Source organism: Podarcis cretensis, assembly GCF_951804945.1.
Source record: "Podarcis cretensis genome assembly, chromosome: 10".
NCBI lineage: Eukaryota > Metazoa > Chordata > Lepidosauria > Squamata > Lacertidae > Podarcis > Podarcis cretensis.
The window spans coordinates 5,712,303-5,735,634 of NC_137179.1; the positions used below are offsets into that span (position 1 = coordinate 5,712,303).

Sequence of the window (23,332 nt, forward strand, 5' to 3'; positions counted from 1 at the left end):
TTCAAAACCGCCCGTTGCCTGCAGAGATGAGGCATTTATGCTGCTCTGTCGTTAGATATTCCAGCACGTTCTGTAGAGCCATCCTTATGCCAGACAATTGTGATATATCGGTATATCGCTTGTAGGTTTTGGGGAAAAAAGTTCTTCCTTTGCAGCTAATAGCTCACTCCCCCAGAAGTTAAGTCCCAGTGAGTTGACTTTGGAAGTTGCAGGCTTAGGTCTGTAGTTGCCAAACTTGGCCCTCCAGCTGTTTTTTGGACTACAACTCCCATCATCCTTAGCTAAGAGGGATGATGGGAATTGTAGTCCCAAAACAGCTGAAGGACCCAAGTTAGGGAGCTTTTAATGTTTAATAGGTTATTGTATTTTAGTGTTTTGTTGGAAGCCGCCCAGAGTGGCTGGGGAAGGCCAGCCAAATGGGCGGGGTATAAATAATAAATTATTATTTTTGTTGTTGTTGTTGTTGTTGTTTAGTCATTTAGTCGTGTCCGCCTCTTCGTGACCCCCTGGACCAGAGCACGCCAGGCACTCCTGTCTTCCACTGCCTCCCGCAGTTTGGTAAAACTCATGTTCGTAGCTTCGAGAACACTGTCCCACCATCTCGTCCTCTGTCGTCCTCTTCTCCTTGTGGAGGTTTGATCTTCTTGCAGTCCATGGGACTCTCAAGAGTCTCCTCCAGCACCAGAATTCAAAAGCATCCATTCTTCGGCGATCAGCCTTCTTTATGGTCCAGCTCTCACTTCCATAAAACCATAGCTTTTATACGGACCTTTGTTGGCAAGGTGATGTCTCTGATTTTTAAGATGCTGTCTAGGTTTGTCATTGCTTTTCTCCCAAGAAGCAGGCGTCTTTTCATTTCGTGGCTGCTGTCACCATCTGCAGTGATCACGGAGCCCAAGAAAGTAAAACCTCTCACTGCCTCCATTTCTTCTCCTTCTATTTGCAACCCCCCCCCCCAAAAAACCCCAACTAATAAAAACTTTGGGCGACTCAGCCGCGCCCCCAATGCAGCAAACCCGCTTCTCCCTGCGGGCCGCAGTACCGCCTGCCCTCGCCAGGGGGCGCGGAAGGGTAAGTCTTCCCACCCGCTCCAACAAAGGGAGCGTTTTGCCCAATAATAGCCAGTTCTCGAGAAGGGGGCGCGGCAATCGAGGCGCTGGCCAGGGCGCGCATGCGCTTTGGCCGTCCCCCCGGCTCCAGAAGCCCTTTTCTTTCCGCGGGAGCGGCATGGGACGCGCCTACCCGCAGCCCGGAGCGCAGGTGAGCGGAGAGCGCATGCGCGCCCTCTCTAGGGACCAGGAAGGGGGGCAGTGACCCCCACTTCTTCTCTTGGGGGGGTCTGGGTTGGGGGGCAGGAGGAGCAATTGCTGGGTTTATCCCTTCTTTGCAGCCCTGGGACTCTTTTTAATAGAAATTTGGGAGAAAAGCAGGAGGGGAGTGTTTTATGGGTGCAGAATTGCTTGTTTATTTGCTTATTTATTGCATTTAGAAGAAGGCAGCCCTGTTTTAGGGAAGCTTTTAATATTAAATATTGCATTTTAATATATATTTTCCAAATAATATATATTATTTTCAGTAAACAAACATAGTAAAGAAAGAAAAGATTAACAATAATAAAGACAAACAAAAAAGAAAAGAAGAAGAAAGATACATGCAACATATTACCACTTAATTAATTAAAATTAAGTACCATCCATCTTCATAAACATATTTGACTTCCTCGAATCTCTTCCATCTGAATTTCTTAGTAATTATATGTAGCAGTTTCCAATATCGGGGTTTCAAAAGACCATATCATAGTCCTAATCATATTACATAACTTTCCTTATCATACGTTTTCTTATTTATAAATTTAATTCCATTTTACTCCTAGGCCTAATTGTTTCTTTCAAGTGATTACCTATCTTTAATATTACAATACTTATTCAAATAGTCTTTAAATTTCTTCTAGTCTTCTTGATGTTCCTCTTCTTTCTGTTCACGGATTCTCCCGGTGAGATCAGCCAGCTCCATAAATTCCATCATCTTGCATTTTAATATTTTTGCTGGAAGCCGCCCAGTGTGGCTGGGGAAACCCAACCAGATGGTTAGAGCATAAATTATTATTATTATTATTATTATTTATTTATTTATATCTGCCACCTTTTCCTGCCAGGAGCTCAAGGGAGTGTTGCTCATTTTTAGTGCTGAGCTTTCAAAACACAACGTTTTTAAACCAAGCACTGCAAAGTTTTGCACTAGCAAGCAGCATTAATTTTCTTGAGATTGCACGCCTACTCTTATCCCAGAATTGTTTTAGCACAGCAGTGCTGGGTGCTGCTCCCTGTCAGGTGCCTGGGACGAGTCCAGGCATAGCTTGCCCCCCCCATCTGGAGAGGGGGCAGTGGTCAAACAGACCACTTTGAATGCAGAAGGCCTCAGGTTCAAACTCTGCCCTCTCCCGGTTTGCAGAAATGTTTGGAGAGCCGTTCCCGGTCTGTGTGGATTATGCTGAATTAGATAATAATTATAATAATAATAAGGGACCAGGGTGGCGCAGTGGGTTAAACCACAGAGCCTAGGGCTTGCCGATCAGAAGGTTGGCGGTTCGAATCCCCGTGACGGGGTGAGCTCCCGTTGCTCAGTCCCTGTCCCTCCCAACCTAGCAGTTCGAAAGCACGTCAAAGTGCAAGTAGATAAATAGGTACCACTCCAGCATGAAGGTAAATGGCGTTTCCGTGCGCTGCTCTGGTTCGCCAGAAGCGGCTTTGTCATGCTGGCCCCATGACCCAGAAGCTGTACTCCAGCTCCTTCGGCCAATAAAGCGAGATGAGCGCCGCAACCCCAGAGTCGACCACGACTGGACCTAATGGTCAGGGGTCCCTTTACCTTTACCTTTTATAATAATAAGTAAATAATTTTATTTATACCCCGCCCTCCCCAGCCAAGACCGGGCTCAGGGTGACTAACAACCAATAATAAAAACAAGTTGATTAAAATACAACTTAAAAAACAAGATTAAAATGCAACATTAAAGCATAGACCCAGATAAAAGATAGACCCAGAGTTTGGCATTGGCAACGTTCCTGTGCTCCTAAGCAAGAGGTTTCTCAGTCCGAGTGCAGAAGACCTTGGAGCTATTAATCAGGGCGTGGCATGAGTTTGCATCTCTGTGGGATCCCCTGATACCCAAGAAAATTCCTGGGGTTAGACTAGATGGCCCCTGGCTCCCCTTCCAACTCTACAATTCTCTGATTCTATGAAAAGGAGAATTGTGGACTTTTATGTGTCCTGACTTGAGCTGCCTACAGTTCTCCCTCCACTGGGCTGGGCAGCTTGGGGGCAGCATGGGCTTAGTTCCTGGTTCTACCCTCGCCCCACATTCTGCAATTCCTTATTAACGTTTCCTTGCCCACACAGGCCCTCATAAGAACTTTGGGGGACAGGGGGCGGGCGGGTGGGGGGGACTCCCTGGTCCTGAATGGGGTAACTGTGCCCCCGAAGGACCAGGTGTGCAGCCTGGGAGTCATTTTGGACTCACAGCTGTCCATGGAGGCACAGGTTAAATCCGTGTCCAGGGCAGCTGTTTACCAGCTCCATCTGGTACGCAGGCTGAGACCCTATCTGCCTGTGGACTGCCTCGCCAGAGTGGTGCATGCTCTGGTTATCTCCCGCTTGGATTACTGCCATGCGCTACCTTTGAGGGTGACCCGGAAACTACAACTAATCCAGAATGCGGCAGCTAGACTGGTGACTGGGAGCGGCCGCCAAGACCACATAACACCGGTCTTGAAAGACCTACATTGGCTCCCAGTACGTTTCCGAGCACAATTCAAAGTGTTGGTGCTGACCTTAAAAGCCCTAAACGGCCTTGGCCCAGTATACCTGAAGGAGCGTCTCCACCTCCATCGTTCAGCCCGGACACTGAGATCCTGTGCTGAGGGCCTTCTGGCGGTTCCCTTACTGCGAGAAGCCAAGTTACAGGGAACCAGGCAGAGGGCGGGACTAGATGCCCTTCAGGGGCCCTTCCAACTCTACAATTATCTGTTTCTGTGTGTCAATATGTAATTTTATGGGGAAGAGGGGAGGGTGTGGATTATCTTACCCAAACTTGCCCAGTGTCCCAATGTGATTAATGCAAGCAAATCTCTGTAGGAGTTCCTCCATTTTTTAAATCTCTCTCTTTTGCGAATGGAAGGTCCCTTTCTCATAGGGGGCTGGTGGGCTCACAAAGGCAGCCTTTTGATAAATGTGTGCATAAGAAAAGGAGGGGACGTTTTATCATATGTGGTGGGATTGTAAGGTAATTAAAACATGTCGGGAAATGATATATAATGAATTGAAGAAAACGTTCCATTTAACGTTTTTTAAAACTCTGAAGCATTTTTATTAGGGATTGTAGGGAAAGATCTACCAAAAAAGCTGAAAAACATCTTCATGTATGCGACAATGGCCACGGGAGTTTTAATAGCACAAGGATGGAAGACTGAAGAAACCCCAACTAAAGAATCATGGCAAGAAAAATGGACGGACTATGCAGAACTGGCAAAACTGACACACAAGCTACGGGACAAGGATAACTGTGACTTTAAGGATGAATGGGAACCTTTTACAAAGTATTTGAAGATGCAACAAAGCGAACTGGACTCCTTGGCCGGTTTTGAATAAACATTCACAAACTTCTTATTGATAATTATTACTGAAATAGTTTGAGGATCTATACAACTGTATAACATGCAGAAAACAGCATTTTTAGAGAAATCAAAGACTGGAACTGAGGGAAGTCGGGGGGTGGGGGTGGGTGGGTTCTGGGGGGGAGGGAGGAAAAAAGGGGGGAAATAAGGATGATATGTTTCTGGATAATTTGTTTTAATTTTGAATAAAAAAGTAATAATAAAAAAAGATAAATGTGTGCATGCACGGTTTTCGAACTCTGAACCTTGGAGTGCGGAGCAAAGTCCAACGATGTGGTAATAGGACTGCACTGTTTTCTCGCTCTCTCCCCGCCGTGTAAACACTAAATTTCTTCTCTTTCTCTTCCCAGAATGAGAGAGTGGTGGCTGCAGGTGGGGCTTCTAACCGTGCCCCTCATTGCTGTCTACCTGCACATCCCACCCCCCAAGTTATCGCCGGCTCTGCAGTCATGGAGGTCGTCGGGAAGCTATTTCACCTTCCAGAACCAGAATATCTTCTACAGAGGTTTCCTCTCCTGTGTTTTGCTTCCTTGTTTCCGAAATGCCTGGCCGAGTTTTCTGCGAAACGCTCTGTGCTGCTTGCAGTAAAGACGGCTTTGAAAATAGCCATGAGGTTGTTCTGTGATTGCTTAAAAAAAAAGAGACAGACAGACAGACACAAAAGGCAGCAAACAAATCGAAGGAAGCTCATTTACCTAAAATCGGCCGTTTTTAAAAGTGGCCAGCATTCAGTGAGAAACCTTCAGACTATGCTAACGAAAAGGGAAGCAAGGAAGGTAGATATCTAGTTAGCAGGTTTATTGATCGGTGCAAAGATTTGCATTGCACGATATTGGAAAAATAGAACCCTGCCTCTGTTAACAGGGTGGGGGGAACGACCGTTAATTAATCAGTAATAAGGATCACGTGCAGTCCACGAGAAGGGAAATTTATAGAAAGATGGAACTGGGAAAAGGTTGTGAACGGCTACCTGGCCGTGATTCCTGCTTTCCATAACGATATGCGTTTTGCTGGTTAATAAGAGTTAAAACTTAAGTGGCATTTTATTTTTGTCATTAAATTTATTGCTCGCTTTTTTGGTGTGTGTGGCCACAATCAATCCAAAATGACTTACACATATACACACATATATATATTAAAACCAGAAAAGGAAAATGTTTAAAAATCCCACCTCCTCTCAAAGGTCCAAGATCATTAAAAACCTAAGGCTTGATAGTTTTTTACCTGGTGCCTGAAGATCTATTTATCAGGTTTATAAACTGGCCTCCAAGTTTAAAAAGTCGTACAGTGGACCTTCGGGTTGCGAACGTAATCCATGTGGGATGCACGTTCGCAAGCTGTGTCTGCGCATGCACGGGTTGCAATTTGGCACTTCTGCGCATGTGCAAAGCGCGATTTAGCGCTTCTGCACATGCGCAACCGCCAAACCCCAGAAGTAACCCGTTCCGGTATTTCTGGGTTTCGGCGGTCCGTAAGCTGAAAAAACTCAACCTGAAGCGGCTGTAACCCAAGGTATGACTGTAGATGGTTTTAACAGCCAAAGGCCTGGTTGAAGAGGAAAGTTTTTGCCTGGTGCCTAAAGATACGTAGTGAAGGTGCTGGGTGAGTCTCCCTGGGAAGAGCATTCCACAAATGGGGAGCCACCCCAGAAAAGGCCCTGTTCTCATTTTGCCACCCTCTGGATCTCATGGATGAGGCACACGAAGGAGGGCCTCAGATGATGATCACAGCCCTTGATAGACAATGATGGCACCCAGGAGACCTCCCTGGGGAGAAAGTGCTTTTGGGGTTGAATCCTGACAAGAGAGAAGTACTGTTTTTGGGGGACAGGAGGCGGGCGGGTGTGGAGGACTACCTGGTCCTGAATGGGGTAACTGTGCCCCTGAAGGACCAGGTGAGCAGCCTGGGAGTCATTCTGGACTTACAGCTGTCCATGGAGGCACAGGTCAATACTGTGTCCAGGGCAGCTGTTTATCAGCTCCATCTGGTGCGCAGGATGAGACCCTCCCTGCCCACAGACTGTCTCGCCAGAGTGGTGTATGCTCTGGTTATCTCCCGCTTGGACTACTGCAATGCGCTCTATGTGGGGCTACCTTTGAAGGTCACCCGGAAACTGCAACTAATCCAGAATGCAGCAGCTAGACTTATGACCGGGAGCGGCTGCCGAGACCATATGACACTGGTCTTGAAAGACCTACATTGGCTCCCAGTACGTTTCTGAGCACAATTCAAAGTGTTGGTGCTGACCTTGAAAGCCCTAAACGGCCTCGGTCCAGTATACCTGAAGGAGCGTCTCCACCCCCATCATTCTGCCCGGACACTGAGATCCAGCGCCGAGGGCCTTCTGGCGGTTCCCTCATTGCGAGAAGCAAAGCTACAGGGAACCAGGCAGAGGGCCTTCTCAGTGGTGGCGCCCGCCCTGTAGAACGCCCTCCCGTCAGATGTCAGAGAGAAAAACAGCTACCAGACTTTTAGAAGACATCTGAAGGCAGCCCTGTTTAGGGAAGCTTTTAATGTTTAACAGACCACTGTATTTTAATAGTTTGTTGGAAGCCACCCAGAGTGGCTGGGGAGGCCCGGCCCGATGGGCGGGGTATAAATAATAAATTATTATTATTATTATTATTATTATTATTATTATTATTATTATTATTAATTGTTAATAGGGTGGGCCAATGCCATAATGGATCTTCTGTTCTCTGCAGATGCCTCGGGCGCCGTTGGCAGTTCGGACATTGTGGTCCTCCTGCATGGTTTTCCAACTTCCAGCTACGACTGGTGCAAGGTGAGGCAGCCCCTGAGAGGTGTTGAAATTTTGGAGACCGGTTATAAAGGGAGCTCCCTGTTAAGAAAGAGAGAGATGTCTCCTGATTTTCTTTTTTTTAAATAATATTTTTTAATTATTTTACATATAATCACAATACGTAACCTCGTATCCTCTTACTAAATCTTTTGGCTCAGCCGAGCCTAAATGATTTCCCTCCCTCCCACCGAATGGCTTCCAAAATTAAATTTTGCATTTTTGCATTTCACTTCCTCTCCCATTCTTGTTATATCATTACTTAAAATATTAAAATTACTCTACCTGAATAGGTAACGAATTCATCTCACAAATCTTCAGATAACCCTGCTAATGATGTTAATTGCTTACAGTTGTCTTTAAAATATAATATAAATTTGCTCCAGTCTTTTTTTGGAATACTTGATCTTCCTTGTTCCGGATTCTTCCTGTCAGTTTCGCCAGTTCTGCAGAGACGCCTCCTGATTTTCACCTCTTCTCTCCCCTGCTGCAGATTTGGGAAGGGCTGACGCAGCGATTTAACCGAGTGATCGCCCTGGATTTTGTGGGGTTTGGCTTCAGCGACAAACCGGTAAGCAATCTCGACGCAAGGGGTTCCGACAGCTGAGTGGAACGACCTGCCTGTCAGTCGTGCGACACAATAAGGATGTTCTGTGTTTGTCCCCCCACAAAAAAACTGGGGGTTAAGCATTATCTGCTTGTAATATCAGGGGTCAGCAAACTTTTTCAGCAGGGGGCTGGTCCATTGTCCCTCAGACATTTGTGGGAGGCCGGACTATATTTTGAAAAGAAAGAAAATGAATGAATTTCTATGCCCCACAAATAACCCAGAGATGCATTTCAAATAAAAGGACACATTCTACTCACATAAAAACACGCTGATTCCCGGACCGTCCGCGGGCCGGATTGAGAAGGCGATTGGGCTGGATCCGGCCCCTGGGCCTTAGTTTGCCTACCCATGGCTTGTATGAATGGAGAGGTGTGTTTTGGATGCATTTCAGTCTGCCTGCCTGCAGCTGGGCTCTCCGTTTATAGCCATACCTCGGGTTACAGGTTGTGGTTTTTTCGGGTAATGGTAAAGGTAAAGGGATCCCTGACCATTAGGTCCAGTCCTGGCACTCATCTCGCTTTACTGGCCAAGGGAGCCGGCGTACAGCTTCCAGGTCATGTGGCCAGCATGACTAAGCCGCTTCTGGCGAACCAGAGCAGCGCACGGAAACGCCGTTTACCTTCCCGCCAGAGCGGTACCTATTTATCTACTTGCACTTTGACGTGCTTTGGAACTGCTAGGTGGGCAGGAGCAGGGACCGAGCAACGGGAGCTCACCCCGTCACGGGGATTCGAGCCGCCAACCTTCTGATCGGCAAGCCCTAGGCTTTGTGGTTTAACCCACAGCACCGGACTGCTGAAACCCAGAAGTACCGGAACGGGTTACTTCCGGGTTTCGGCGGTCGCGCATGCACAGAAGCGCTAAATCACGCTTTGCACACGCGTAGAAGCGCCGAATCGCAACCTGCGCGTATGCAGACGCGCCGCTGCGGGTTGCAAATGTGCATCCCGCACGGATCACGTTCGCAAACCAAGCGTCCGCTGTACTTCCCAAACAGAGGCCGCATCAGTACTCCATCTTTGAGCAAGCCAGCATCGTGGAAGGGCTTCTGGACCACTTGGGGCTTTTGAACCAGCGGGTCAACCTCCTCTCGCACGACTACGGGGACACCGTTGCGCAGGAGCTTCTCCACAGGTGAGTGGAAGCCCCAACGTTTCTGTGTTTTCACCGGTGCCCTTTACCAGTTTGCTTCGTTCTTTCTTTGCATTCGCTGCACTTTGAGGCTCCCTGAGCCGCTTTCAGAATTCATTTCTAGCCCAGAGAGGATAGACTGGTTCCCTCCATCTGCCTAGAAATACCTTCCTAGGAAACTTGCGCTCAGGTGTAGTTTTGACCGCTGGGTTGCTGCCAGGGCAAACTCTTAATTGCTGGTTCTGAGTGTGCTTGAATGTATTTCAATTACTGTTTCTAACGAGTTTGTTTTCGTATTTTGTGTCGTCATTCTTAAATGCCGCGAGCCGCCTTGGAATTGCTGGGGAGAAAGGTGTGGCATGAAGAAGTTTAATAATTGCAGTCGCTAATTTCCATGGCAGAACATTAACTTTTCCCCTCACCCAACCAATTTATTTTTATTTCATTTTTAAAGTTTTCATTCATTTTTCTTCTTCATTCATTACACACATCTCAAATTCTTAACGTTTACTATATATTCCTCCCCCCTCCCCCCCAAGCCTTCCCCCAACTTCCGCTTCTGATTTCTTTCTATTTTCATCCACTTTGCTATCTCTTAACAGAAAAAGTTGTTAATAACATAGCATCAAGCCCAAAAACGTTAAAGTAACAGTAATTACACCTTCCTATTTCACTATCTTCTAAACATTTAAAGCAGATTATATTTGCAGAAGGGACGCAGGTGGCGCTGTGGGTTAAAGCCACAGCGCCTAGGGCTTGCCGATCGAAAGGTCGGCGGTTCGAATCCCTGTGGCGGGGTGCGCTCCCGCTGCTCGGTCCCAGCGCCTGCCAACCTAGCAGTTCGAAAGCACCTCCGGGTGCAAGTAGATAAATAGGGACCGCTTACTAGCGGGAAGGTAAACGGCGTTTCCGTGTGCGACTCTGGCTCGCCAGAGCAGCGATGTCACGCTGGCCACGTGACCCGGAAGTGTCTCCGGACAGCGCTGGCCCCTGGCCTCTTAAGTGAGATGGGCGCACAACCCCAGAGTCTGTCAAGACTGGCCCGTACGGGCAGGGGTACCTTTACCTTTACCTTTATATTTGCAGAAATTTAAAGCATATTATATTTGCAGAAATAAAGACAGTCAATAGACTTGATGGCAGGATTTAAATAAACATTAGCATTAGATAATGGACCCACCCAGTTTTAGCAGTCTTCCCTGCACCCGCCTGATGTAGCTATTTGCAAAGAGGCGGCTCGTGGTTTGGGGTGGTGTTGTTGGTGCCATGGAACCTGCCCCCAAGTGCAGAGGTCAGCACACTACAGCCCACTATTGAGGTTGAATCCTGACAAGACAGAAGTACTGTTTTTGGGCGACAGGGGGCGGGTCTGTGTGGGGGGACTCCCTGGTCCTGAATGGGGTAACTGTGCCCCTGAAGGACCAGGGCCACAGCCTGGGAGTCATTTGGGACTCACAGCTGTCCATGGAGGTGCAGGTCAATTTTATGTCCAGGGCAGCTGTCTACCAGCTCCATGTGGTACGCAGGATGAGACCCTATCTGCCTGCGGACTGCCTCGCCAGAGTGGTGCATGCTCTGGTTATCTCCCGCTTGGACTACTGCAACGCGCTCTACATGGAGCTACCTTTGAAGGAAACTGCAATTAATCCAGAATGTGGCAGCTAGACTGGGAGTGGACGCTGAGACCACATAACAGCGGTCCTGAAAGACCTACATTGGCTCCCAGTACGTTTCTGAGCACAATTCAAAGTGTTGGTGCTGACCTTGAAAGCCCTAAACAGCCTCAGCCCAGTATACCTGAAGGAGCGTCTCCACCCCCATTGTTCTACCCGGACACTGAGGTCCAGCACCGAGGGCCTTCTGGCGGTCCCCACATTGTGAGAAGTGACGTTACAGGGAACCAGGCAGAGGGCCTTCTCGGTGGTGGCACCCGCCCTGTGGAATGCCCTCCGTTCAGATGTGAAGGAAATAAGCAGCTGTCTTATCTTTAAAAGACATCTGAAGGCAGATGTTTTTAATACTTAATGCTGTATTGTTTTTAACACTCGATTGGAAGCTGCCCAGAGTGGCTGGGGAAACTCAGCCAGATGGGCGGGGTATAAATAGAATATTATTATTATTATTATTATTATTATTATTATTATTTATTTTGTTGTTTAGTCATTTAGTCATGTCCGACTCTTCGTGACCCCATGGACCAGAGCACGCCAGGCACTCCTGTCTTCCACTGCCTCCCGCAGTTTGGTCAAGCTCATTCTGGTAGCTTCGAGAACACTATTATTTATTATTATACAGCTGTTCCTACAGCGGCGTCTGTGAAATAATACCTTTGAGGGCTTGCCTGAGAGTGTCTTGTCACTTATTGCATTCCAGTCCACCTTTTTCTCCCGGCAGCTCGAGGTGGTGTATGTGGTTTGCCCCTTGCCCTGATAATCCTCACTGTGAGGTTAGGCTGAGAGGTGGTGATTGGCCCAAGGCCACCCAGTGAGCAGAGGTTTGAACCCGAGGCCCTAGTCCAGCGCTCCAACCATTGCACCGCACTGCCACAAAAAAAGGTGTGGCTCTGCCCTGACTCCGCTCCGCCTTACCTATTCTTTTTTTTTTTTAAATAATATTTATTAAAGTTTTAAAAGTTACAGAAAGGAAAAAGAAAAAGAATTAAACATAACAAAACAATACAATACAAAAACAAAAATATTACATATACATAACAAAAATAAAACAAAAACAATTAAAAAAAGAAAAAAGAAACACAACCTATACTTTCAATGTTATTAACTTTCTTTTACTTGTTTCAGCGACCTCCTCATACCTCCCTTTTTTTGTATTCCACTTCGATTAATTGTTTCAGCAAATCCTTTCCATCTTCCTCAAATTTCTGACCTATCATTTAACTTAACAAATTCTAACATTATTTTTTCCTTTAATCCAATTACAATCTATTATAATTATTTATAACATTTCTGCTAAAGCCATGTAACTTCATTCCAACATCTTTCTAACATTCCTTAATTTTACAGTATTTCTGTAGATAATCTTTAAATTTCTTCCAATCTTCTTCCACCGACTCTTCTCCCTGGTCTCGGATTCTGCCAGTCATTTCCGCCAGTTCCATGCTCCGCCTTACCTATTCTTTGTCCTCAGGTATGAGCACAATACGACGGGAAGCGTCCTCATCAACAGCCTATGCCTGTCAAATGGAGGTAAGGCTTTTATTCCAAAGAACGTCCTCCATATTCTTATTATGATTACAGTACCCTGGTTCTCAAACGCCTTGGTACTCCAACAACTTAGAACCCAAACACTGCAAACCCGGAAGTACCGTATTTTTCGCCCCATATGACGCACCTGACCATAAGAAACACCTAGTTTTTAGAGGAGGAAAACAAGAAAAAAAAAGATTTTGAACGAAACAGTGGATGTATGATTTTTGTGGTTCATGCTGTGGCCACAGACATGTGATTTGACGGTGAGTTTGGGGTAGCCCAATGCCAAAATCCTGAGGATCCATGTGGATCCGTGCTTTGTAACCACGTTTTTGTGCCATTGCAGCCCCACGAAACAGTGGATGTGTGATTTTTTTGGTGCAGGCTGTAGCCATGGACATGCTATGTGATCTGATGGTGAATTTGGGGTGACCCAGTGCAAAAATTCTGAGTATCCATGAGCTTTTACCTCCCCCCTCCCAGGCAGCCTCCTTTATCGCTAGCATCCCTTATCTCGCTCCTGATCGGCAAACTATCAGCGGCTTAGTTTCAACACCCCCTTCCCTCTCCGCCCCCCCCCCAAAAGCACGATTTGCTTTTTGCCCCTGGGCAATTCGGCTCCGGGGACCATGCATTCGCTCCATAAGACGCACAGACAGTTCCCCTTACTTTTTAGGAAGAAAAAAGTGTGTCTTACGGAGCAAAAAATATGGTAAGCGTTCTGGTTTGCAAACTGTTTTCGGAAGCTGAATGAGCTCCGTTTTGAGTGTTACGCTGAGGTCTGTCTGTTTTTGCTATTTATTTTGCATTTTTGTGGCTCTTTTTGTTTTGTTTTTGTGTGGAACCCAGTTCAGCTCCTGATGGATTGATTGTGTGACTGCAGTACATCGTTTATTGCTTTCATTTTGTGGATCAATGGTCTCGTAAAATTCATGTTAAATTGCTGTTTTAGGGGTTTGTTTTTAAAAGTCTGGAACGGATTAATCCGTTTTGCATTACTTTCTATGGGAAAGCGCGCCTTGGTTTTGGAACGCTTTGGTTTTGGAACGGACTTCCAGAACGGATTAAGTTTGAGAACCAAGGTACTACTTGAAGCCTTGGGCTTGAGTTTCTGCTGAGATCCTAAATGTGACCAGCAGTAGGTTTGTGGGTAAAAGTTGCTTTCATGGCATAAAGAATTTGTGCATAAGAAGAGGTTGCTGTATCAAGCCCAATAGCCCATCTGGTCCAGCCTCCAACCAGATGTCAGGGGGAAACTTTATAAAACAAAATGCCTTACAAAGAAAAGAGAGTGATAAGGAGAAAATGGGACTGTTGGACAAAATAAAGAAAAAGGAAAATGAATTGATTCAACGACCAAATAATGAAAAAATTAAAAAGGACATTAGGCTATTACAGGTAGAATATACATTGAAAATAGAACAAGTGTAAACTAAAGGATGGAGAATTCTTTCACATGTGGTGGACATGTGAAAAAATGAAAAAAAAATTGGGACATAATATATAACGAAATGAAAAATCTCTTTAAATATACCTTCCCAAAGAAACCAGAGGCTTTTTTACTAGGGATAATAGGAGATGAATTAAGAAAAGAAGATTGTAAATTATTCTTGTAGGCCACGACTGCCGCCAGGATTCTTGTGGCCCAAAAATGGAAAACCCAGGAGATTCCAAGTGTAATGGAGCGGCAGACGAAATTGTTTGAATATATAGAATTGGCAAAAATGCCTTATAAAATTCGATACCAAAAAGTAACAAAGCTTAAAGAGGAGTGGAGTAAATTTGTTGTGTAAGTACGGAAACACTGTAGAAGTCTAAAAACTGTAGCAGGGCTAATATAAATCTTGTGATATGGATAGAGTGTAAATAAGAATATGTGAGAGAGGATGTAAATTATGAAAACCGAAGCAGGAATGAAAGGAAGTCCAGGTGCGAAAGGGCGCAGGGTAAATAAGAAGATACAAAAATGTTGAGTGTAAAAGATGATGTTTTATTTAATTTTGTTTTCTTTTTGAAAATCAATAAAAAGCATTATTTTAAAAAAAGAAAATAGAACAGGAATTCGATTTGAGTGTGAGAGTGACTCTCCCCTCCTGTTTCCTGCAGGTATTTTCCCAGAAACTCACCACCCCAGATTAATCCAAACGGTAAGAACCGAGCTTCTATGAATAGAATTGTTCCATTATTTACTTAATATATTTCTATACTCCCCTTCATCCGAGGATCACGGGGCGGATCACAATATAAAAGCACAAAAATACACACAGTACCAACAAACAAAAAGAACCCGTCTCCCATTTGAAAAGGCCATAGATTTAATTTGCCAAAGGCCTAGTTAAAGTGGAATGTTTCTGCCTAAAGATGTATAATGAAGGCGCCAGTTAAACATCCCTGGGGAGAGCATTCCAGAAACATTATCATTATTGTTATTATTTACTAAACTTAATTAAGTTCATTTAATTAACCAAAGGCCTGGGAGGAGAGGGATATATTTGCCTGGCACCTAAAGATATGCAGTGAAGGAGCCAGGAGAGCTTCTGTGGGGATAGCCATTCCACAGATGGGGAGCCACCACAGAAAAGGCCCCGTTCTTTTGTTCCTGCCCTATGGACTTCATGGAGGACATTCATAATAATAATAATAATAATAATAATAATAATAATAATTTTATTTATTTATACCCCGCCCATCTGGCTGGGACCTGAAGGAGGACCTCAGATGATGAGCACAGAGTCCGTCTCAGTTTATATGGGAAGAGGCAGTCCTTGTGGTATTGTGGTCCTGAGCCGTTTAAGGCTTTATAGGTCAAAACCAGCACTATTGAAATGGGCCCAGAAACTAATTTGCACCCAATGAAGCTATGCTTTCTGGGGCTGTTGGATTTGTAGTCCTCAACCAATTAAACAGTGATTAATTTTTCCTTTTCCTTCAAAGATTCTCAAAGATGGCGGCCTGATTTCACCCATTATCACCCGATTATCAAATTACTTCTTCTTTGCCAGAGGGTGAGTTAGTATTCTGAATCCTTGAATTCATATATTCTCATATATATATATATATATATATATATATATATATATATAATTAGTTTTTTAACATAACCTTTTCATCAATTATTAAACGTACTTTTATATCTTACACAATTTTTTTTTTACTTCCATCAATCACATCTGAAAATTTTACAATCTTTTCACTTAATTTACATTTCTTACTTTCACTATTACATTTAAATATCATATCTAATGTCTCTCTTCTATCTCTTCTTTGCAATATTTCATATCTTTCTCCTTACAAAACCTCTTGTAGCCCTACCAGTGTAATTTGTGGATGACAGTTGCTCTTCAAATAGTTCGTACATTTCTTCCAATCTTCTGTAAACCTCTGGTCGTGCAGATTTCGAATCCTTCCTGTCATTTTATCCAATTCTGCAGAGTCCATTAATTTTGTCTGCCGTTCTTATTTCGTCGGAATCCTTGGATTCTTGTCTTTATTCGTGCCCTCTCTGAGAAGAGGGAAAGAGAACGTACTTGTTGCTCAAAGGATGCTGTACGGTTTTGGAAACCTCTTCTGGAGGGTGTTTAGATTCTCTTCCTTAATAGTCCATCCCCTTCTTCTTTCGAATCTTCCAGACTTGCGGCTGTCTTCGGCCCATATACCCAGCCTTCAGACGCTGAATACTGGGACATGTGGACAGCAGTCCGAACAAACGACGGCAACCTTGTGATTGACAGGTAAGGCCACCACAGGAAAAAACAGAACGATAGTGGACACAGGGTTGCTTTTGGGGTTTACTGTGGAACCAGGCAAGCTGTAAGCGAGGAGTGGACATTATAGTCCATGAATCAGCTGCGGTCTCTGAAATAGGGCCGGTTTATTTTTTATTTAGGGAAGTGGGTGGCGCTGTGGGTTAAACCACAGAGCCTAGGACTTGCTGATCAGAAGGTTGGCGGTTCGAATCCCCGTGACGGGGTGAGCTCCTGTCGCCCGGTCCCTACTCCTGCCAACCTAGCAGTTCGAAAGCATGTCAAAGTGCAAGTAGATAAATAGGTACCACTCCGGCGGGAAGGTAAACGGCGTTTCCGCGCGCTGGTCTGGTTCGCCAGAAGCGGCTTAGTCCTGCTGGCTACATGACCCGGAAACTGTACACCGGCTCCCTCGGCCAGTAAAGTGAGATGAGTGCCGCAACCCAGAGTCGGCCACGACTGGACCCAGTGGTCAGGGGTCCCTTTACCTTGTTACTATTTTTTATTTCAGTTTTTAACAAATTACCATATTCTACATTAAGAGAGAGGGACGCAGGTGGCGCTGTGGGTTAAAGCCTCAGTGCCTAGGACTTGCCGATCGAAAGGTTGGCGGTTCGAATCCCTGCGGCGGGGTGCGCTCCCGCTGCTCGGTCCCAGCGCCTGCCAACCTAGCAGTTCGAAAGCACCTCCGGGTGCAAGTAGATAAATAGGGACCGCTTACCAGCGGGAAGGTAAACGGCGTTTCCGTGTGCGGCTCTGGCTCGCCAGAGCAGCGATGTCACGCTGGCCACGTGACCCGGAAGTGTCTCCGGACAGCGCTGGCCCCTGGCCTCTTAAGTGAGATGGGCGCACAACCCCAGAGTCTGTCAAGACTGGCCCGTACGGGCAGGGGTACCTTTACCTTTACCTTTACATTAAGAGAGAGACAGCGCGCAAAGGGGTGTGAAAAGGAGGAGGATGTAAAAGTAAAGTTTGATTGTACAAATATTCGCCTTCTTGACCGCTGGACCCACAATTAGTCTTGGCCACATGAAGGGAAACGCCTAACACCGGAGACAGATTTCGAGAGCGTTTCAAAACCGCCCGTTGCCTGCAGAGATGAGGCATTTATGCTGCTCTGTCGTTAGATATTCCAGCACGTTCTGTAGAGCCATCCTTATGCCAGACAATTGTGATATATTGGTATATTGCTTGTAGGTTTTGGGAAAAAAAGTTCTTCCTTTGCAGCTAACAGCTCACTCCCCCAGAAGTTAAGTCCCAGTGAGTTGACTTTGGAAGTTGCAGGCTTAGGTCTGTAGTTGCCAAACTTGGCCCTCCAGCTGTTTTTTGGACTACAACTCCCATCATCCTTAGCTAAGAGGGATGATGGGAATTGTAGTCCCAAAACAGCTGAAGGACCCAAGTTAGGGAAGCTTTTAATGTTTAATAGGTTATTGTATTTTAGTGTTTTGTTGGAAGCCGCCCAGAGTGGCTGGGGAAGGCCAGCCAAATGGGCGGGGTATAAATAATAAATTATTATTTTTGTTGTTGTTGTTGTTGTTGTTTAGTCATTTAGTCGTGTCCGCCTCTTCGTGACCCCCTGGACCAGAGCACGCCAGGCACTCCTGTCTTCCACTGCCTCCCGCAGTTTGGTAAAACTCATGTTCGTAGCTTCAAGAACACTGTCCCACCATCTCGTCCTCTGTCGTCCTCTTCTCCTTGTGCCCTCCATCTTTCCCAACATCAGGGTCTTTTCCAGAGAGTCTTCTCTTCTCATGAGGTGGCCAAAGTCTTGGAGCCTCAGCTTCAGGATTTGTCCTTCCAGTGAGCACTCAGGGCTGATTTCCTTCAGAATGGAGAGGTTGGATCTTCTTGCAGTCCATGGGACTCTCAAGAGTCTCCTCCAGCACCAGAATTCAAAAGCATCAATTCTTTGGCCATCAGCCTTCTTGATGGTCCAGCTCTCACTTCCATACATCACTACTGGGAAAACCATGGCTTGAACTATACGGACCTTTGTTGGCAAGGTGATGTCTCTGCTTTTTAAGATGCTGTCTAGGTTTGTCATTGCTTTTCTCCCAAGATGATGATGATGATGATTATGGCCACCGCTGCCTTAGGTCACCATTTGCCAACCTGGTGCCCTCCAGAACTTTTGGACTACATCCCCTGTGGGCACCAGGTTGGTAAAGAGCTTTTTGTTAAGGTGCTTGGGAGACCGAGAGAATTTAACACTAGTCGTGCTGGTGGTGGGGCTCAATATTGCCTCTTGCAATCAACATGGAGCCCTGTTTACCTAGCCGTGTTGGGGAAAACAGGATCCATTCTTCCTGGTGCAATTGAAGCATCCTGAGTCTCATGTTTACCTGGCAGAGAATCAGCTTCCTCTCAACTCCGATCTTCCTTTCAGGGCCTCGCAGGAGGTTTGGCACCTGGGCTATCCTGTTTCAGCGCCTGGGCTGCTGCTTTGTGTTGGATGAGCAAGCTTGCTGGGTTAGTGTTACCGTCACCTGAATTAACCTGGAGCGTTGAGCTCAAGGTTTGGGTGAAGAGCCTGCTGCCAGCTGAGGAGTTCTCCCAAATCCCGCCACCCCTGAAATACGGGGCACCCCCCAGCATAGTTGCCCAGGATGCTCACTTAGCCTGCTCCAAAGCTGCGCATGTTGTACGCTCTAAGATCACTGATCCTTGCCGGGTTTTCTGTTGACAGCTCTGCATTCAAGGGAGAAGTCTTAGCTTTGCTTGCAGGGTTCAATATCTGGCATCTTCACGTCAACAAACGTTTTCCGCAGGGGGCCAGCCCACTGTCCCTCAGACCTTGTGGGGGGCCGGACTATACAGTAGACGCTCAGGTTGCGGTACCTATTTATCTACTTGCACTTTGATGTGCTTTCGAACTGCTAGGTTGGCAGGAGCTGGGACCCAGCAACGGGAGCTCACCCCGTCGTGGGGATTCGAACCACCGACCTTCTGATCGGCAAGTCCTAGGCTCTGTGGTTTAACCCACAGCGCCACCCGCGTCCCTAAATCTTAGTGTTTGTACCCTGCAAAACACCCGTTTAATAAAATATTAAAGTTTTTAATATTTGATGCTGTATTGTTTTTAACACTTGATTGGAAGCCGCCCATAGTGGCTGGGGAGACTCAGCCAGATGGACAGGGTATAAATAATAAATTGTTGTTGTTGTTGTTGTTGTCTTTATTCACTTGTATAAGGTAAGATTATGACTACGGCTGGGCAATTTCAATGCTGGTTTTCAGCATTGCAATATATCACTAGCTAAGCCTTGCAATACAGCGGTGCCTCGCAAGACAAAAAGAATCTGTTCCGCGATTCTCTTCGTCTAGCGGTTTTTACGGCTTGCAAAGCAAGCCCATTAGCGGATTAGCGCTATTAGCGGTTTAGCGGCTTTTATCGGCTTATCGGATAAGCGGATAAGCGGCTTAGAAAAGGGGGGGGGGAAAGGGAAAAAAACCGCAGGAACTCGCAAGATATTTTCATCTTGCGAAGCAAGCCCATAGGAAATTCGTTTTGCGAAGCACCTCCAAAACGGAAAACTCTTTCGTCTAGCGGGTTTTCCGTCTTGCGAGGCATTCGTCTTGCGGGGCACCACTGTATCACAATGTCTGGCATAAGGATGGTTCCACGGTTTTTCCTGCAACGTGATTATTGCCGGCAACTGCTGATGGGATTTGCTCCCCGAAGAGCTGAGCAGGCAGAGTTTACATGGATTGCAGGAATCAAGAGAAGCCTTGGCTGGCTTCACGGTTTCCCCCACGTTGAGATTTTTGAATAAGCACACGCCAAAATCCCGATTTGCAATATCACGGATATGGACTCCAAACTGGTTTTGGACGATATATCGTCCAGCTCTTATTATGACGTAGCCTTATGGAATCTCAGCTGAAAAGTCAGCTTCAGAACTGCCTGCTTTGGGGGCTCATCACAGAGATGGCACTGTCTTAGAAAAGTGCTTTACACAGTGCCAGGCTGTTCAGCTCAGTATTCGCAGCACTGACAAAACCTTTAGGATTTCAATGAGGGATTCCCCCCCCCCCCAGCCCTAAGTGGAGATCTCTTTGGGGATTGAACCAGGGAGGTGCTCAACTAGAGAGCTTCAGACTTTCCCCCAAACGGACAGCGGCTGCCTCTGAGCGACCTGAGGCTCCTGCCAAGTGCTTGGAATCGGTCTCCATGGATGAATTTTGTTCTTCAGCCTTTTGCAGTACATCAACCAACGGAAAAAGCACAGGAACCGCTGGGTAGGAGCTCTGCAGTCCACGTCTGTTCCCCGTGAGTAGGAAACAGCAAAGGCTGCAATTGTGTCTTGGGCTGTACGGAAGAGCCAAGATTAATTCTGCTGCTTTTGGGTTGGTGGGGTGGCCTGTATCCTGGAAGTTGACAAAGATGCTGTTCTTCCTCTCTTGCAGTACATCTGATTTATGGGCCTCTGGACCCGGTGAATCCACACCCAGAGTTCCTTCAGCTCTACAAGTAAGCTTATTGTGAGGGGCCACAGTTGTACCATGTAATGCCCTGGGGCTATTTCATCAAGATATCGGTCTGAAACAAAATGAAGCCTTTGAGCACTAGTGAGGATTTCCAAATACATACTGGAGGTTGCTGCCTTTTCTCAACAAGGCCCTCTTTACATTTTAACCAGGACATAAGGCAGAATTTCAACACATGCATCTTTCCCCCTGCATTGCCTGCTTGGAAAAGCAGCCTCTGTTGAATGCCTGCCTGCCTGTTAAGTACGCAGCTTGTTTGTTTGATTTGCTTTTTTAATATTTCTATGCCTCTTCACTCAACTCAATCCCTGCTTGCAGTGTTCTCCTAAGTAAATTATAAATTTCCCCCATTCTTTTCTGAAGTTTTTGCTCTCTCGGTTTCTGAGCTTCCCAGTCAGCTTTGCCATTTTAGCATAGTCCAACACCTTGGTTTGCCATTCCTTCCTGGTAGGGACTCTTCTTTCCATTTCTGGGCTAATAGCATCCGTGCAGCTGTTGTCGCATACATAAAAAGTCTTTTCTGCTCCTTTGGAATGTCGGCACATATAATTCCTAATAAAAAAACCTGTTGTTTTTTTAAAACAAAAGTTGTTTTAAACATTTTTTTCAGTTCATTATATATCATCTCCCAGAAAGCTTTTATTACTTTACACGGCTACCACATATGATGAACAGTACCTTCTTTCTCTTTACATTCCCAGCAGGTAATTGTACTTTGTTCTGTACATTTTTGATAACTCGTCAAAAAAAGAAAACACGTTTTAAACCCGGCTTGACATCCTAGGAAGCTGTCTTACATAGATCAGGAGAGAAGCTTTACCGCGAACCTTAATTCCGCTTTCTTCCTTTGTTCCCTGTAGCAGTTGTGGGGTGTTCTAAAGAGCCCTTTCTCGCTACTTCCCCCCACAGGCAAGTGCTCCCCATGTCGACGGTTTCTGTGCTGGACGACCACATCAGCCACTACCCCCAACTGGAGGACCCTCTCGGCTTCTTGAACTCCTACCTGAACTTCATCAACTCCTTCTGAGCAGGAAGAGCGGGAGAGCCGATTCTCTGCTCTCAAGAGGCGTTCTTTCGTTCAAGAGGGCTAAATCGTGGGCTCGGGGCTCTCTGCCTCCGTACAAAGCGCAGGGAACCAGTTTCTCCCTTGGCGACGGAAGCAATAAGACTCCTGGCCAGTCACTGGCATGGAGAGACGAAAGTGATTTCCTTGTACGCTCAGCTGCTGGTCCTTCCTCCGTGTTGCTTAAGGAGATAAGGAATGGCTCCGAGGGGCGAGACTGAGCCATACAAACAGTTGCATAATTTCTCTGCATACTTGTCTTGCTTCTTTCGAAGATGGCAGGGACGTTCGCCGGGTTCTGGAAGGGGGAGAGGTCCTGTTTCTTGCACGGCTTGTTTACTTCCTTGCTGGGAGGCGAGCAGAGAGGAAGGGTGGACTGAATCGTGCCTACGGTCACAGCCACGCCGCGCATCTAAAGCGCATGGCTTCCTCCCAAGTATTCTGGGAACTGTAGTTCACCCCTCGCAGAGATGTTCACATCGCCCTTAAACTATGGTGGTGATCACACAGTTGTTAAAAGTGAACCAAAAACAGTTTATTTTACAAACATTAACAAGTTTATGGTTCTCCGATAATACCTATCAGTATCTTAGTTTCTTTACTGGCCTATACCTTCTGACTGATTATCTCAACTGTTTGACTGACTCCTCTTAACAAATTCTCTCCCTCTCTCACACCAGACTAGCCCAACCCACAGACTTATCTCCTCTGTCTCTCCTAACTCCAGGCTGTCTTCTCAACCACCCTAACTCAAACTCCTCCCCCAACAAAAAACTCTGTGCTTAAAACCTTATACACAGTTAACTCTGCCCCTTGGGTTCCCATTAGTTAGTCATTTTACAATTAGTTAACCCTTTCCTTATGAACCCAGTATGATGCCACACACCTAGGAGCACAAACACCACATATGGTTCCCATTATTCTTTGAGGTGTGGTTTTATGTGGCTTCTTGTGAGGGATAAGTTCTATTTTGTTTATGGTCCACGGGGGCTGGGGTGTCGCATAGGGGATTCTAGGTTGTTCCCAGTCTTCTGCCGTGATCCTTTCCACATCCAACATGGAAAAAGACCTCTTGCTAATACAGTGGTACCTCGGGTTAAGTACTTAATTCGTTCCGGAGGTTCTTAACCTGAAACTGTTCTTAACCTGAAGCACCACTTTAGCTAATGGGGCTTCCTGCTGCTGCCATGCTGCCGGAGCCCGATTTCTGTTCTTATCCTGAAGCAAAGTTCTTAACCTGAAGCAGTATTTCTGGGTTAGCGGAGTCTGTAACCTGAAGTGTCTGGAACCTGAAGCGTATGTAACCCGAGGTACCACTGTACCGGGGAGGAGGGGCTCCGAAGGCTCCTCTCACTCTATAAGCTCAACCTTGGCATGCGAGAGATGGGTTGCGAAGTGTTTAAGCTCCACTGGGAGATGTTTAGGACACAGTACGGGCCCGATAGATCAAGCCAATGACCTACCTACTCCAGTACAGTGGTACCTCGCAAGACGAAATTAATTCGTTCTGCGAGTTTTTTCGTCTTGCGATTTTTTCGTCTGCGAAGCACGGACTTTGGAAAAGCTTCAAAAATCACCAAAGTCTTCAAAAACCTCAAAAAAGGCATGCTGTGAG

General features: G+C 46.1%; 1 protein-coding gene and 1 long non-coding RNA gene across 2 annotated transcripts in view; both read left to right on the forward strand.

The window, feature by feature from the left end:
* Nucleotides 1-23,332, forward strand: part of LOC307225311 — a 323,071-nt gene that overhangs the window by 79,141 nt on the left and 220,598 nt on the right. The window lies entirely within an intron of this gene.
* On the forward strand, nucleotides 1,184-22,273 carry MEST (mesoderm specific transcript). Its single transcript, XM_079992984.1, has 12 exons — nucleotides 1,184-1,260; nucleotides 5,024-5,178; nucleotides 7,379-7,458; nucleotides 7,967-8,044; nucleotides 9,081-9,217; nucleotides 12,359-12,417; nucleotides 14,527-14,567; nucleotides 15,355-15,425; nucleotides 16,050-16,151; nucleotides 20,360-20,436; nucleotides 20,574-20,637; nucleotides 21,564-22,273. The coding sequence occupies exons 2-12, from the start codon at nucleotides 5,025-5,027 to the stop codon at nucleotides 21,679-21,681; spliced, it is 981 nt and encodes a 326-aa protein (XP_079849110.1). The 5' UTR covers nucleotides 1,184-1,260; nucleotide 5,024; the 3' UTR covers nucleotides 21,682-22,273.